Source organism: Rana temporaria, chromosome 13 (genome assembly GCF_905171775.1).
Source record: "Rana temporaria chromosome 13, aRanTem1.1, whole genome shotgun sequence".
NCBI classification, from domain to species: Eukaryota; Metazoa; Chordata; class Amphibia; order Anura; family Ranidae; genus Rana; species Rana temporaria.
Window position 1 is genome coordinate 16,011,441 of NC_053501.1, and position 14,305 is coordinate 16,025,745.

Below are 14,305 nucleotides of genomic sequence, written 5' to 3' on the forward strand. Positions count from 1 at the left end.
TGTTAAGGGGCACTCTGATGGGCACATTTTATTTTAAGAAGCACGCTGATGGGTATATTTTTAATGTGCACACTGATGGGCACAACAAAATGTGTTCATCAGCGTGCACATTAAAAATATAACCATTAGCGTGCCCCTTAAAATAAAATGTGCCCATCAGAGTGCCCCTTAACATAAAAAAAAGGTGCTTATCAGCCTGACCATTAACAAAATATACCCAGCGGTGTGCACAAAAAAAATATATACTCATTAATGATCAGTACATCAGTGGCCCACATACCTTGCATGCAGGAGGGTACAACTGAAATAACGAATTGGCGGACGCTGCAAGATTGCCAGGATTCAGGAACCGCAAGCAGCATTGGGGCAAGGCGCGCATTTGACGTCACGCCCCTACTCTCAGGGAGAGCCGGGAACCGCGAGCAGCAGGGGGGGGGGGGGCACGCACGTGACGTCACACCCCTACTCGCGGCCCGTGTCAACTCCGAGACCTGCGGTGAGGAGCAGGGGGCGGGAGCACGCACACACGCAGCGTCACTGGTTGCTGGGGAAACCCAGCGCTGACATTTACAATTACACTGGGGGTCTGGGGAGAAGCGTCACTCGGGCCGCCATTTAGTGACGGCTGATTTATGGTATAGAGGTAGGAGCATGCACTACAGATCAGTGTTCATTTTGACATAAAATTTCAATTTAGTGTTTTTGACTAAAATGCCATTTTAGTTTTGGACCCATTTTAGTCATTTCAATTGTTTTAGTCGTATTTTAGTCAACTAACATGGTATTAAGTTAGGCGACTAAAATGTTTTAGTCGTCAAAATGAATGCTGATTGTAGGTTCTGGAATGTGTTCTATATTAATATGTAAACTTGTATATAGCGTGGTACTATTTTATAGCAAGAGAGTGTATTATAACAAAAAAAAAAAAAAGAATAATTAATAAACAAAATGGAACTGTTTGTATATGGCCAAAGGCTGGCACTATATACTGCAGGAACAGAGGAGCTGTTGGAGTGTGTTTTATATAACAGGCATCTCCAAACTACGGCCCTCCAGCTGTTGCGGAACTACATGTCCCATGAGGCATCGTTTAAGCTCTGACATTCAAAGACATGACGGGAAATATAGTGCCTGAACAACTGAAGGGCCATAGTTTGGAAACCCCCTGTTCTATAATAATACAGGGTCTGGCTGTGTGTGGCCACAAGGTGGCACTGCCATTCTGCAGGAACACTAGGAGCTTCTGCTTTGTGTCCTATATAGAGAGTGAAAGTTAAGTGTGGCTACAGGGTGGCGCTATTGCACTGCATTCACACCTTCGCGTATACGTTTTGCGGCGACAAAAAATAGGCGTTTTGTCCCGCGATTTGCGGCGACAAAACACGTCGTTTTAAACCGCGTTTTTTCTAGGCTCCATTCACACCTAGCCGTTTTATCGCCTGTAGCCCGACGCTACAATACGCCGGAGGGTCGAAATTGCATTGTTCTCTATGGAGACTGTTCACATCTCCTAACGCAGAACGCCGTACGTCAATAGAACGCCGAATTTCAAAAAAGTCCCGGACCCTTTTTCGACGCGCATATCGGGCGGCTTAGGCGTTCCGCATAGCCGACAATACAATGTAAAAAAAACGCGGTTTAAAACGACGCGTTTTGTCGCCGCAAATCGCGGGACAAAACGCCTATTTTTTGTCGCCGCAAATCGCGGTACTTACGCCGCAAAACATACGCGAAGGTGTGAATGCAGTGTTACATTGTATTGTCGGCTATGCGGAACGCCTAAGCCGCCCGATATGCGCGTCGAAAAAGGTTCCGGGACTTTTTTTTTAAATTCGGCGTTCTATCGACGTACAGCGTTCTGCGTTAGGAGATGTGAACAGTCTCCATAGAGAACAATGCAATTTTGACCCTCCGGCGTATTGTAGCGTCGGGCTACAGGCGACAAAACGCCTAGGTGTGAATGGAGCCTTATACTACAGGAACACAAGTGGAGCCTCTGAAGTGTGTTCTACAGAAACTGTCACGTGCGTGTGGCGCTGCAGTAACACTAGGAGCTTTTGCAGCATGTCCTATAGCGAGTAACAACTAAGTGTGGCCACAGGGTGGCGCTATTACACAGCAAGAACACAAGAGAAGCCTCTGCAGAAACTGACAGGTGAGTGTGGCCACAGGGTGGCGCTATTATACTGCAGGAACACAGAGGAGCGTCAGGCGTGTGTTCTATAGTGAGTGGGAGACCATCAGAGGCAGTGAGCGCCCCTTTTGCCCACAGCCCCAGTGCTGGCATCTCATCACACTGATTATAAAAATGATCTTTATAGAGCAGGGATATGCAATTAGCGGACCTCCAGATGTTGCAAAACTACAAGTCCTATCATGCCTCTACCTCTGGGTGTCATGCTTGTGGCTGCCAGAGTCTTGCTATGCCTCATGGGACTTGTAGTTCTGCAACAGCTGGAGGTCCACCAATTTGATATCCCTGTTATAGAGGCTCCCATCATGCTACTGACCATATTGAACCTGAAATAAGAACTGTCTGTTGTTTGCAGGAACCATCTAAAGGAAATGAATAATCTTACTGGGCAATCTAGACAGTTTCTATTACAGGCCCATTGATTGATGAGACGTTGCTGGACAGAGGAAAGGGACACCAATCTGATTATATAAAATTTGTATAGAAATGGATTTGAATATATTACAACTCCGCTCTGATCTCCCCCACCCCCCGTTCCCCTCCTCCGCAGTCCTTGCCCGGGCCTAGAACTCGCGGGCCTCCTGGAGCTGGGCCAGGTACTCCTCCTCAGGGGGGTTCTCTGGACAGCCGTGGCCATTGTTTGGGGGGCGCAGGGAGTGGATTCGGCTCCAGTCGCCCTTGCAAAGGATCCAGGGCAGCACATCGGCCTTGTAGTGAAGTTCGGGGGAGAAGTCGGCGCTGATGAGGTTGGGGATGGCGGCGGCGTGCCCGCGCGTTACCAGTTTGAGGGAATGGTCGTAGCAGCAGTGCTGAGCCCCCAGGCTGCTGCTGTCCCGGGTGAGTAAAGAGCGCAGACAGAAGCGTGCGCCCGGATTGTAGATGTCCAGCCTCTCCCGATTGCCACTTGCGTCCCTCCACCGGAAACTGCGCGCCAACGTCTCATCCCGCAGCACCAGCGAGCTGTAGACGGCCTCCGAGGGGTAGGAGCAGGGGCAACTTGGCAATTCTGTTAAGACCCGGTGCAAATAGTTACTGAGGAATTCACTCTTACAGGTGAGCCAACGATCGCAGCTGTCCAGGTGAGCTGAGGGCGAGAAAAGAGAGAGGTATGAGGGTAGCATGGGGGAGATGAGTATGAGGGTGGCATAGGGGGAGACAAGTAATGAGATATGAGGGTGGCATAGGGGGAGATGAGTATGAGGGCGGCATAGAGGATGGATGAGTATGATAATATGAGGGTGGCATAGGGGGAGATGAAAGTGAGATATATGGGGGGAGATGAGTATGAGAGTGACATGGGGGGGAGGGACATGTATAAGGGTGGCATAGAGGGCAGATAAGCATTAGATAGATATCAGGGTGGCATTGAGGGGGAACGAGTATGATATATGAGGGTGGCATAGGGTGAGATGAGCAAGAGATGTGAGGGTGGCATAGGTGGAGACGAGTAATTGGATATGAGGGTGGCATAGGGGGAGACGAGTATGAGATATGAAGGTGGCATAGGGGGAGATGAGCAAAGAGATATGAGTTTGGCATAGGGGGGAGATGAGTATGAGATATTAGGGTGGCATAGGGGGAGACGAGTATGCGATATGAGGGTGGCATAGGGGGAGAGGAGTATGAGATATGAGGGTGGCATAGAGTGGATGAGATATAAGGGTGGCATAGAGTGGATGAGATATGAGGGTGACATAGAGTGGATGAGATATAAGGGTGGCATAGGGGGAAGATAAGTATGAGATATGAGGGTGGTATAGAGGAGATGAGTATGAGATATGAGGGTGGCAAAAGGGGGGAGATGAGTATGAGATATGAGAGTGGCAAAAGGGGGGAGATGAGATATGAGGGTGGCAAAAGGGGGGAGATGAGTATGAGATGTGAGGGTGGCATAGAGGGGAGCTGAGTATGATATATGAGTTTGGCATAGGGGGGAGATGAGTATGAGATATTAGGAGGAGACGAGTATGAGATATGAGGGTGGCATAGAGGGGAGATAAGTATGACATATGAGGGTGGCATAGGGGGAGATGAGTATGACATATGAGGGTGGCATAGGGGGAGATGAGTATGAGGGTGGCATAGAGTGGAGATGAGTATGAGGGTGCCATAGAGGGGAGATGAGATATGAGGGTGGCATAGAGGGAGATGAGATATGAGGGTGGCATAGAGGGGAGATGAGTATGACATATGAGGGTGGCATAGAGGGGAGATGAGTATGACATATGAGGGTGGCATAGGGGGAGATGAGATATGAGGGTGGCATAGAGTGGAGATGAGATATGAGGGTGGAAAAAAGGGGGAGATGAGATATGAGGGTGGCATAGGGGGAGATGAGATATGAGGGTGGCATAGAGTGGAGATGAGATATGAGGGTGGCAAAAAGGGGGAGATGAGATATGAGGGTGGCATAGAGGAAGATGAGATATGAGGGTGGCATAGAGTGGAGATGAGTATGAGATATGAGGGTGGCATAGAGGGGAGATGAGATATGAGGGTGGCATAGGGGGAGATGAGATATGAGGGTGGCATAGAGGGGAGATGAGTATGTGATATGAAGGTGGCATAGAGGGGAGATGAGTATGACATATGAGGGTGGCATAGGGGGAGATGAGATATAAGGGTGGGGGGTGAGTGCAGAGGATGAGGATATAGAACAGAAAGGCAGTATAAATCTCACCATTATCTGGAGCCGGAGTTCCCCTGCTGGCCAATGTCGCCCACAAGAGGGTGGAGTTCTCGGTGTCGTCCTCCCCTGCGGAGTCAATAAGTAAACGTCATATAAAGGGGCACCCCGGGCAATAACTATAATATGACATCACTGAGCATCAAGACAAACATTTCACATCAAATGTAATCATAGAATGGGGGCGGGGTCACAAATCTTACCTGGGCACGGCATCAGGTCACACACACGGGATTCGGTGGCGGTGCAGGAATATCCGCAGGAGCGCGTGCGTTTCTGGCTGGGGTGACCGCAGGTAGCGCTACATGGAGACCAAGAACTCCACTCTTCCTCCTCGTAATCTGCCCAGCAACAACAAAAGCTTGTCATACATCACCCTGAAAGGGGGGGCAAACCTCATGACTGGGAGGAGTCAGATTCCATGCCTCATACCTCCACCCTAAGTCACCCAGTAGTGGGAGGAGTCAGGCTCCAAGTGTCATACCTTCCCCTCTGTCACCTTGCAGTGGGAGGAGTCATAGTACTCCCATCCCCCGGGGTGATTTGGGGATTGTGGAGACTCACCGTAATGATATTTGTCCTCTGAGATCCAGTTCTCTCCATTGGGATCTCGTCCGCTCAGGATGTTGTCCTCCCATTCATACTGTGAGGAATAGTCGCCCGCAACCTCTGACCCCGAGGGGCCCGGCGTGGAAGTCTCCTCACCAGGGATGTCATTGTACTCCCAGAAGAGCGGCCAGAAGAGCTCATGCTGAGACACCCAATCCGGGTCCGCCCAATCCGTCCGCGTATCCGACAAATCCAACTCCACCTCCGTCTGAGACGCCGGATCCACCTCAATCGTCACCTGGAGGGCGAGAACCGCAACAGTGACCCCGAAATACACACAGTGACATCACCACTCTCCAGATATAAGATATATTATACAGGAGTGACATCACCACTGTCCAGATACAAGATATATTGTACAGGAGTGACATCACCGCTCTCCAGATATAAGATATATTAAACCAGGGTTTGACAAATTTGCTTGGAATCTAGGAGCCAGCTAAAAAAGTTAGGAGCCAGAAAATGCGCCCCGTCCCGACGAGCTTGCGCGCAGAAGCGAACACGTACGTGAGCAGCGACTGCATATGTAAACGGTGTTCAAACCACACATGTGAGGTATCGCCGCGATTGGTAGAGCGAGAGCAATAATTCTAGCCCTAGACCTCCTCTGTAACTCAAAACATGCAACCTGTAGAGTTTTTTAAACGTTGCCTATGGAGATTTTAAAGGGTAAAAGTTTGTCGGCATTCTACGAGCGGACGCAATTTTGAAGCGTGACATGTTGGGTATCAATTTACTCGGCGTAACATTATCTTTCATAGTATTAAAAAAATGGGGATAACTTTACTGTTGTCTTATTTTTTAATTCAAAAAAGTGTAATTTTTTCCCAAAAAAGTGCGCTTGTAAGACCGCTGCGCAAATACGGCGCGACAGAAAGTATTGCAACGATCGCCATTTTATTCTCTAGGTTGTTACGATAAAAAAAATATATATAATGTTTGGGGGTTCTAATTAGAGGGAAGAAGATGGCAGTGAAAATAGTGAAAAATTACATTAGAATTGCTGTTTAACTTGTAATACCAACGGCCACCACCAGATGGCGCCAGCTCACAAAAAGCCAAGTCCCCCTTCCAAGCCAAGTCGCCAGGACCCTATTTCTAGTCGCCATGGCGACCTGGTGACCGGGATTTGTCGAGCCCTGTATTATACAGGAGTGACATCACCGCTCTCCAGATATACAGTGCCTTGCAAAAGTATTCACCCCCCTTGGAATTTTTCGTGTTTTGTTGCCTCACAACCTGGAATTAACACGGATTGTTTGAGGATTTGCATCACTAAATTTACAGAACACGTCCACAACTTTGAAGATTTTTTTTTTTTACTGTGAAGCAACAAATGGGACAAAAGAACAGAAAAAGTCAATGTGCATAAGTATTCACCCCCCTAAAATCAATACTTTGTAGGGCCGCCTTTTGCGACTATCGCAGCTCCAAGTGGCTTTGGATAATTCTCTATGAGCTTCCCACATCTTTCTACTGGGATTTTCCCTATTCCTCCTCCTTGCAGAACTGCTCCAGCTTTTCAGCAGTCAGGACTCAGGACTGGTCGGAGTTGAGGGAGAGATGGATGGTGCTAAATACAGGGATCTTCTTCAGCAAAACCTGTAGCACTCTGTGTGTGATTGGAGGCCGGGAGGACGGGGGTTCCCCTTCCAGCAGGACAATCACCCCAAACACACTGCTAAAGCAACACTTGAGTGGTTTATGGGGGAAACATGGAAATGGGTTGGAATGGCCTAGTCAAAGCCCAGACCTCAATCCAATAGAAAATCTGTGGTCAGACTTAACCACTTGCTTACTGGGCACATAAACCCCCCTCCTGCCCAGGTGAAATTTCAGCTTTCGGCACTGCGTCGCTTTAACTAACAATTGCGCGGGCGTGCGACGTGGCTCCCAAACAAAATTGACGTCCTTTTTTCCCCACAAGTAGAGCTTTATTTTGGTGGTATTTGATCGCCTGTGCGGTTTTTATTTTTTGCGCTATAAACAAAAAAGTGCGACAATTTTGAAAAAAATACAATATTTTTTACTTCTTGCTATAATAAATATCCCAATTTAAAAAAAAAAAACACATTTTTTTTCTCAGTTTAGGCCGATACATATTCTTCTACATATTTTTGGTAAAAAAAAAAAAAAATCGCAATAAGCGACTGGTTTGCGCAAAAGTTATAGCGCTTACAAAATAGGGGACAGAATTATTATTTTTTATTATTATTTTTTTTTTTACTAGAAATGGCGGCGATCTGCGATTTTTATTGGGACTGCGACGTTATGGCGGACACATCGGACACATTTTTGGCGCCATTCACATTTATACTGCGATCAGTGCTATAAATATGCACTAATTACTGTATAAATGTGACTGGCATTGAAGGGGTTAACACTAGGGGGTGAGGAAGGGGTTAAATATGTTTCCTATGAAGTGTTCTAACTGTAGGTGGGGGGGTGACTGGGGGGGGGGTGACCGATCTGTGTCCCTATGTACAAGAGACACAGATCGGTCTCCCCTCCAGAGACAGCACTGCTGTCTCTGTGTAAAACGGCAATGAGAGATGATCTCATATGTTTACATATGAGATCATCTCTCATTGGCCGCACAGATCGCAAACGGCCAATCTGATTGGCCGTTCGCGGCGATCTGTAATTGGCTGTGTCCAAGGGACACGGCCAACACAGATTTTCCCCGCTGCGCGCTCTGGAGCGCGCGCGGGGACCGCCCAAAGGGGCGGACGTCAATTGACGTCCTGTTGGCTTTTGGGATCCGCGCTGTAGCCGTCAATTGACGGCAGGCGGATCCCAAGTGGTTAAAGATTGCTGCTCACAAGCGCAAACCATTCAACTTGGAGGAGCTGGAGCAGTTCTGCAAGGAGGAGGAATGGGGGAAATCCCAGTGGTAAAATGTGGGAACTCAGAGAGACTTATCCAAAGCGACTTGGAGCTGTGATAGTCACAAAAGGCGACTCTACAAAGTATTGATTTTAGGGGGGTGAATACTTATGCACATTGACTTTTTCTGTTCTTTTGTCCTATTTGTTGTTTGCTTCACAATAATCAAAAAATAAAAATCTTCAAAAGTCGTTTTCTGTAAAATAAATGATGCAAATCCTCAAACAATCCGTATTCAAAAAATGCCAAAGGGGGGTGAATACTTTTGCACGGCGCTGTATATTACACAGGAGTGACATCACCGCTCTCCAGATATAAGTTATAGGGTCCCGTTGGTTCTAGTTATTGCTGTGATGATGGTTCAGTGATGCCCTCCCATTGGTTGGCTGTGTTGGGGGTCTCACCTGGATATTGGGGTTCTCAGAGGTCAGGTTGGCCCCCGATAAGCTCTGCAGGTCCAGGATGAATGGCGCCGCCTCCTCCGGACTCTGCTCCGTCCCGTGTGACGTCTGTTCTCCTCTCCCTGGGGTGACCTCTGATCTCTGGCTGTCCTGTACAGAGAGGACAATGTCAGCACTCGTCCCAGGAGCTTACACTCTAATCCACCCCCCCCCCAGGTCAGCTGATACAAAGTACTCGTCCCAGGAGCTTACACTCCAATCCCACAGCTCAGAAGATGAGAAATGACAGGGGACCCAAACCACCCTCTCTACTGTCATCACCATCCCCCCTCCATCATCACCATCCCCCCTCCATCATCACCATCCCATCATCACCATCCCCCCTCCATCATCACCATCCCCCCTCCATCATCACCATCCCCCCTCCATCATCACCATCCCATCATCACCATCCCCCCTCCATCATCACCATCCCCCCTCCATCATCACCATCCCCCCTCCATCATCACCATCCCCCCTCCATCATCACCATCCCCCTCCATCATCACCATCCCCCCTCCATCATCACCATCCCCCCTCCATCATCACCATCCCCCCTCCATCATCACCATCCCTCCTCCATCATCACCATCCCCCCTTCATCATCACCATCCCCCCTCCATCATCACCATCCCCCCTCCATCATCACCATCCCATCATCACCATCCCCCCTCCATCATCACCATCCCCCCTCCATCATCACCATCCCCCCTCCATCATCACCATCCCCCCTCCATCATCACCATCCCCCTCCATCATCACCATCCCCCCTCCATCATCACCATCCCCCCTCCATCATCACCATCCCCCTCCATCATCACCATCCCTCCTCCATCATCACCATCCCCCTCATCATCACCATCCCCCTCCATCATCACCATCCCCCCCTCCATCATCACTATCCCCCCTTCATCATCACCACCCCCCCTCCATCATCACATCCCCCCTCCATCATCACCATCCCCCTCCATCATCACCATCCCCCTCCATCATCACCATCCCCCCCCCCATCATCACTATCCCCCCTCCATCATCACCATCCCCCTCCATCCTCACCCCCCCCCCCCTCCATCATCACCATCCCCCCTCCATCATCACCATCCCCCTCCATCATCACCATCCCCCCTCCATCATCACCATCCCCCCTCCATCATCACCATCCCCCATCCATCATCCACCATCCCCCTTCATCATCACCATCCCCCCTCCATCATCACCATCCCCCCCTCCATCATCACCATCCCCCCTCCATCATCACCATCCCCCCCCTCATCATCACCATCCCCCCTCCATCATCACCATCCCCCCTCCATCATCCCCCTCCCCCTCCATCATCACCATCCCCCCTCCATCATCACCATCCCCCCTCCATCATCACCATCCCTCCTCCATCATCACCATCCCCCCTTCATCATCACCATCCCCCCTCCATCATCACCATCCCCCCTCCATCATCACCATCCCATCATCACCATCCCCCCTCCATCATCACCATCCCCCCTCCATCATCACCATCCCCCCTCCATCATCACCATCCCCCCTCCATCATCACCATCCCCCTCCATCATCACCATCCCCCCTCCATCATCACCATCCCCCCTCCATCATCACCATCCCCCCTCCATCATCACCATCCCTCCTCCATCATCACCATCCCCCCTTCATCATCACCATCCCCCCTCCATCATCACCATCCCCCCTCCATCATCACTATCCCCCCCTTCATCATCACCACCCCCCCTCCATCATCACCATCCCCCCTCCATCATCACCATCCCCCTCCATCATCACCATCCCCCTCCATCATCACCATCCCCCCTCCATCATCACTATCCCCCTCCATCATCACCATCCCCCCTCCATCCTCACCCCCCCCCCTCCATCATCACCATCCCCCCTCCATCATCACCATCCCCCTCCATCATCACCATCCCCCCTCCATCATCACCATCCCCCCTCCATCATCACCATCCCCCATCCATCATCACCATCCCCCCTTCATCATCACCATCCCCCCTCCATCATCACCATCCCCCCTCCATCATCACCATCCCCCCTCCATCATCACCATCCCCCCTCCATCATCACCATCCCCCATCCATCATCACCATCCCCTTCCATCATCACCATCCCCCCTTCATCATCACCCTCCCCCCTCCATCATCACCATCCCCCCTTCATCATCACCATCCCCCCTCCATCATCACCATCCCCCATCCATATCCCCCCTCCATCCTCACCATCCCTCCTCCATCATCACCATCCCCCTCCATCATCATTATCCCCCCTCCATCATCACCATCCCCCTCCATCATCACCACCCCCCCTCCATCATCACCATCCCCCCTCCATCATCCTCGTCATTATCTTCTATCCTGTCATCACCATCCTCACTAAAATTGATCATCCTCATATTTATCCGCCGTCATTCCCCATCCCCCTCTATCATCCTCATCATTATCCTCTATTCTATCATCACCCCCTTCATCATCCTCTCTACTGACATCACCATCCTCATCATTATTTATCATCCTCATTTATCCCATCTACTGTCATCATCATCCTCATCCTCTTCGTCCTTATCAGCATTCTCTTTACCGGTATTCCCATCATCATTATTCTCTGTATTTACATCATCCTCATTTATCATCTGCATCTTTATCTTTTCCACTGTCATCTTTATCCTCATCACATCATCATCTTAATTATTTATCATCCTCATGGACCTTCATCCTTATCAGTCTTCTCTATACTGGTATTCTCATCATCATCATCCTCATCATTATTCTCTGTATTTTCATCATCCTCATTATTTATCATCTGCACCTTTTCCACTGACATCACCTCATCCTCATCAGTATTCTCTATACTGACATCCCCATCCTCACCATCATTATACTCATCATCTCTATCCTTTCTACTCTCATCATCCTTATCACTATATTCCACTGTCACCACAATCCTCATCATCACTCTTCTCTATTTCCCCAATTATTGTACATTATCCCAATCATCTGCGTCCTCATCATCCTTCTATCCATTATTATCTTCCCCATCCTCATCACATGTCTTCTTCATCATCATCATCCTCATCACATGTCTTCATCATCATCATCATCCTCATCACATGTCTATCATCCTCATCACATGTCTTCATCCTCATCATATGTCTATCATCATCATCCTCATCACATATCATCATCATCCTCATCACATATCATCATCATCCTCATCACATATCATCATCATCCTCATCCTCATATCTATCCTCCTCCTCCTCCTCGGTCACTCCCCCCCCCCCCCCCCCTCCTGTCACTTCTCTCTCTCTCTCTCTCCGGCCGGAATACGGAGCGCCGGTAATTGTGTACCGATCGGGTATTATCCCGGGTTGCAGCGATCTCACCTGATGGGGCACCGGGCGGGCGGGAGGGGCCCCCGGGAGGGTCTCCAGTCGGCAGCTCAGGAAGAAGAGGATGAGGACGGCGCCCCACATCACTGATCACCCGGCCGGGTCACTCTGCGCCCATCTCTGCGGGCGGGGCGGGGTTAGGCAGGGTGACGTCATTCTGGAGGTGGGGCGGGGCCGGGATGGACGGAGAGGGGCGGTCACGTGTGCCGAGGGATCGCTCTGCGCACCGGGGATGAGAAGGGGGAAGAGGGGTGAATTCTGAGACCCCTCCCCTCCCCTAACACTGACCCCCGAGTCCCGGTCTATCCTCCTCTGCTGGGAGATCTCTGTGACCGGGGGAGGAGCCGCTCTGTCTGCTACCTGTGACCCCGCCCACACATGTGCTCGGGGGCAGAGCTGGAGCTCCCAGTGGACAAACTTTACACCGTCGACCCCGCCCAGATCTATCCTCGGGGGCGGAGCTGGAGCGGTCAGTGGGCAAACCTTACATTATCTTTGGGCGGAGCAAAAAGAACCAAAACCGCCAATAAGCTGCCGATCCATTTCTGAGGGGGAGGGATAATGTTGTGTAAAGTGCATTGTGTGTCATGGCTGGATCACTTCCTCTCCATTAAATCAGATCTTCATCCTCCTTCCAATAGAGATTTGGTAGAGGGAGGGGGAGAGAGATGAGGTGTGGAGGAGCTGGGCCAGCACATGTACTAATTAGACACTCACAGAGGGGGCTGGGCAGAAATCAGACACTTACAAAAAGAGAACAGGAAGGTGAGGGAGAGGAGCTGGGCCAGCATATACAGAGATGAGAGATAGCAGTGAAGGTCAGCGCAGACACTTCCAGAAAGGGAGGGGCAGAGCAGCTGGGTCAGCACAGACACTTTCAGAAATAGCTTCCTTTACCTTACTGCAGTCCTGGTTTCATGTCCTCATTGCTTTGCTTTTTTGCTTTGATGTTGCTGTAATTCCTCTCTGTTCTGGACACTTCCTGGTTGTCTGTTTCCTGATCACCACAGTTACTGGGAGATTTCTCACTGTGGTGACTAATCAAGGAGGTGTGATTACTGTGTGTCTATAACCCCTCAGCACCAATCCAGTTTCGTTTTGCAAAACCTTCCCTGCCCTCTATGGGCTCTCTGGCTCTGTACATCAGAGAACCAGGAAACAATAGCAAAAACGAAACTAAACTGTAGGCACATTATATGATTGGTTTTTATCTATTTTTAATCATTTTTAAAAGGAATCAGTTAACTATTATGTCTCTATAACCTGTAAACAGTCATTTCAGCTAAAAAAAAAAAAAAAAAAAATTTCCTTTAGTGACCCTTTAAGCCCCGGACCTTTAGGCAGCTAAAGGACCCGGACAGGTTTTGCGATTCAGCACTGCGTTGCTTTAACAGACAATTGCGCGGTCGTGCGACGTGGCTCCCAAACAAAATTGGCGTCATTTTTTCCCCACAAATAGAGCTTTCTTTTGGTGGTATTTGATCACCTCTGCGGTTTTTATTTTTTGCGCTTTAAACAAAAATAGAGCGATAATTTTGAAAAAAATGCAATATTTTTTACTTTTTTCTATAATAAATATCCCCCAAAAATATACAAAACATTATATTTTTTTCCTCAATTTGGGCCGATATGTATTCTTCTCCATATTTTTGGTAAAAAAATCGCAATTATCTATTTACTCTGCGCAACATCTTTTTTTCACATTTTATTTAAAAATTGGGGGTATATATTGTGTTTATTTTATTTCATCAAAGTGTATTCTTTAAAAAAATATTGCGTTTGAGAAACCCCAGCTCAAATACTGCGTGACATAAAAAAATTACAAGCATGCAACGATTACCATTTCCTAGGGTCTCTGCTAAAAAAAAAAAAAAGTAGGTTTGGGGTTAAAGGGTCACTAAAGGATTTTTTTTAAGCTAAAATGACTGTTAACAGGGTATAGAGACATAATCGTTAACGGATTCCCTTTAAAAATGATTAAAAATAGATAAAAACCAATCATATAATGTGCCAGCAGTTTAGTTTCGTTTTTGCTGTTGTTTCCTGGTTCTCTCATGTACAGAGACAAAGAGCCAATAGAG

The 14,305-nt window shown here is 48.8% G+C and overlaps 1 protein-coding gene across 1 annotated transcript; it reads right to left on the bottom strand.

Moving 5' to 3' along the window:
* Positions 1–2,656: 2,656 nt before the first annotated feature.
* Positions 2,657–12,358, bottom strand: ISM2 (isthmin 2). Its single transcript, XM_040332508.1, has 6 exons — positions 12,219–12,358; positions 8,780–8,926; positions 5,445–5,727; positions 5,084–5,221; positions 4,875–4,949; positions 2,657–3,278 (listed from the first exon to the last, which is right to left on the bottom strand). Exons 1-6 carry the CDS (start codon positions 12,306–12,308, stop codon positions 2,758–2,760), a joined length of 1,254 nt encoding a protein of 417 aa, XP_040188442.1. The 5' UTR covers positions 12,309–12,358; the 3' UTR covers positions 2,657–2,757.
* Between the last annotated feature and the right edge of the window lie 1,947 nt (positions 12,359–14,305).

Bases quoted from the DNA above. Each gene is read 5' to 3' on its own strand.
- ISM2 (XM_040332508.1), bottom strand. From the start codon at position 12,308: ATGTGGGGCGCCGTCCTCATCCTCTTCTTCCTGAGCTGCCGACTGGAG. The intron at 5,222-5,444 runs GTGAGTCTCCAC...GTTGCTGGGCAG, and splicing joins AGAGGACAAATATCATTACG to ATTACGAGGAGGAAGAGTGG. The intron at 3,279-4,874 runs GTGAGATTTATA...TCTCGCCCTCAG, and splicing joins AACTCCGGCTCCAGATAATG to CTCACCTGGACAGCTGCGAT.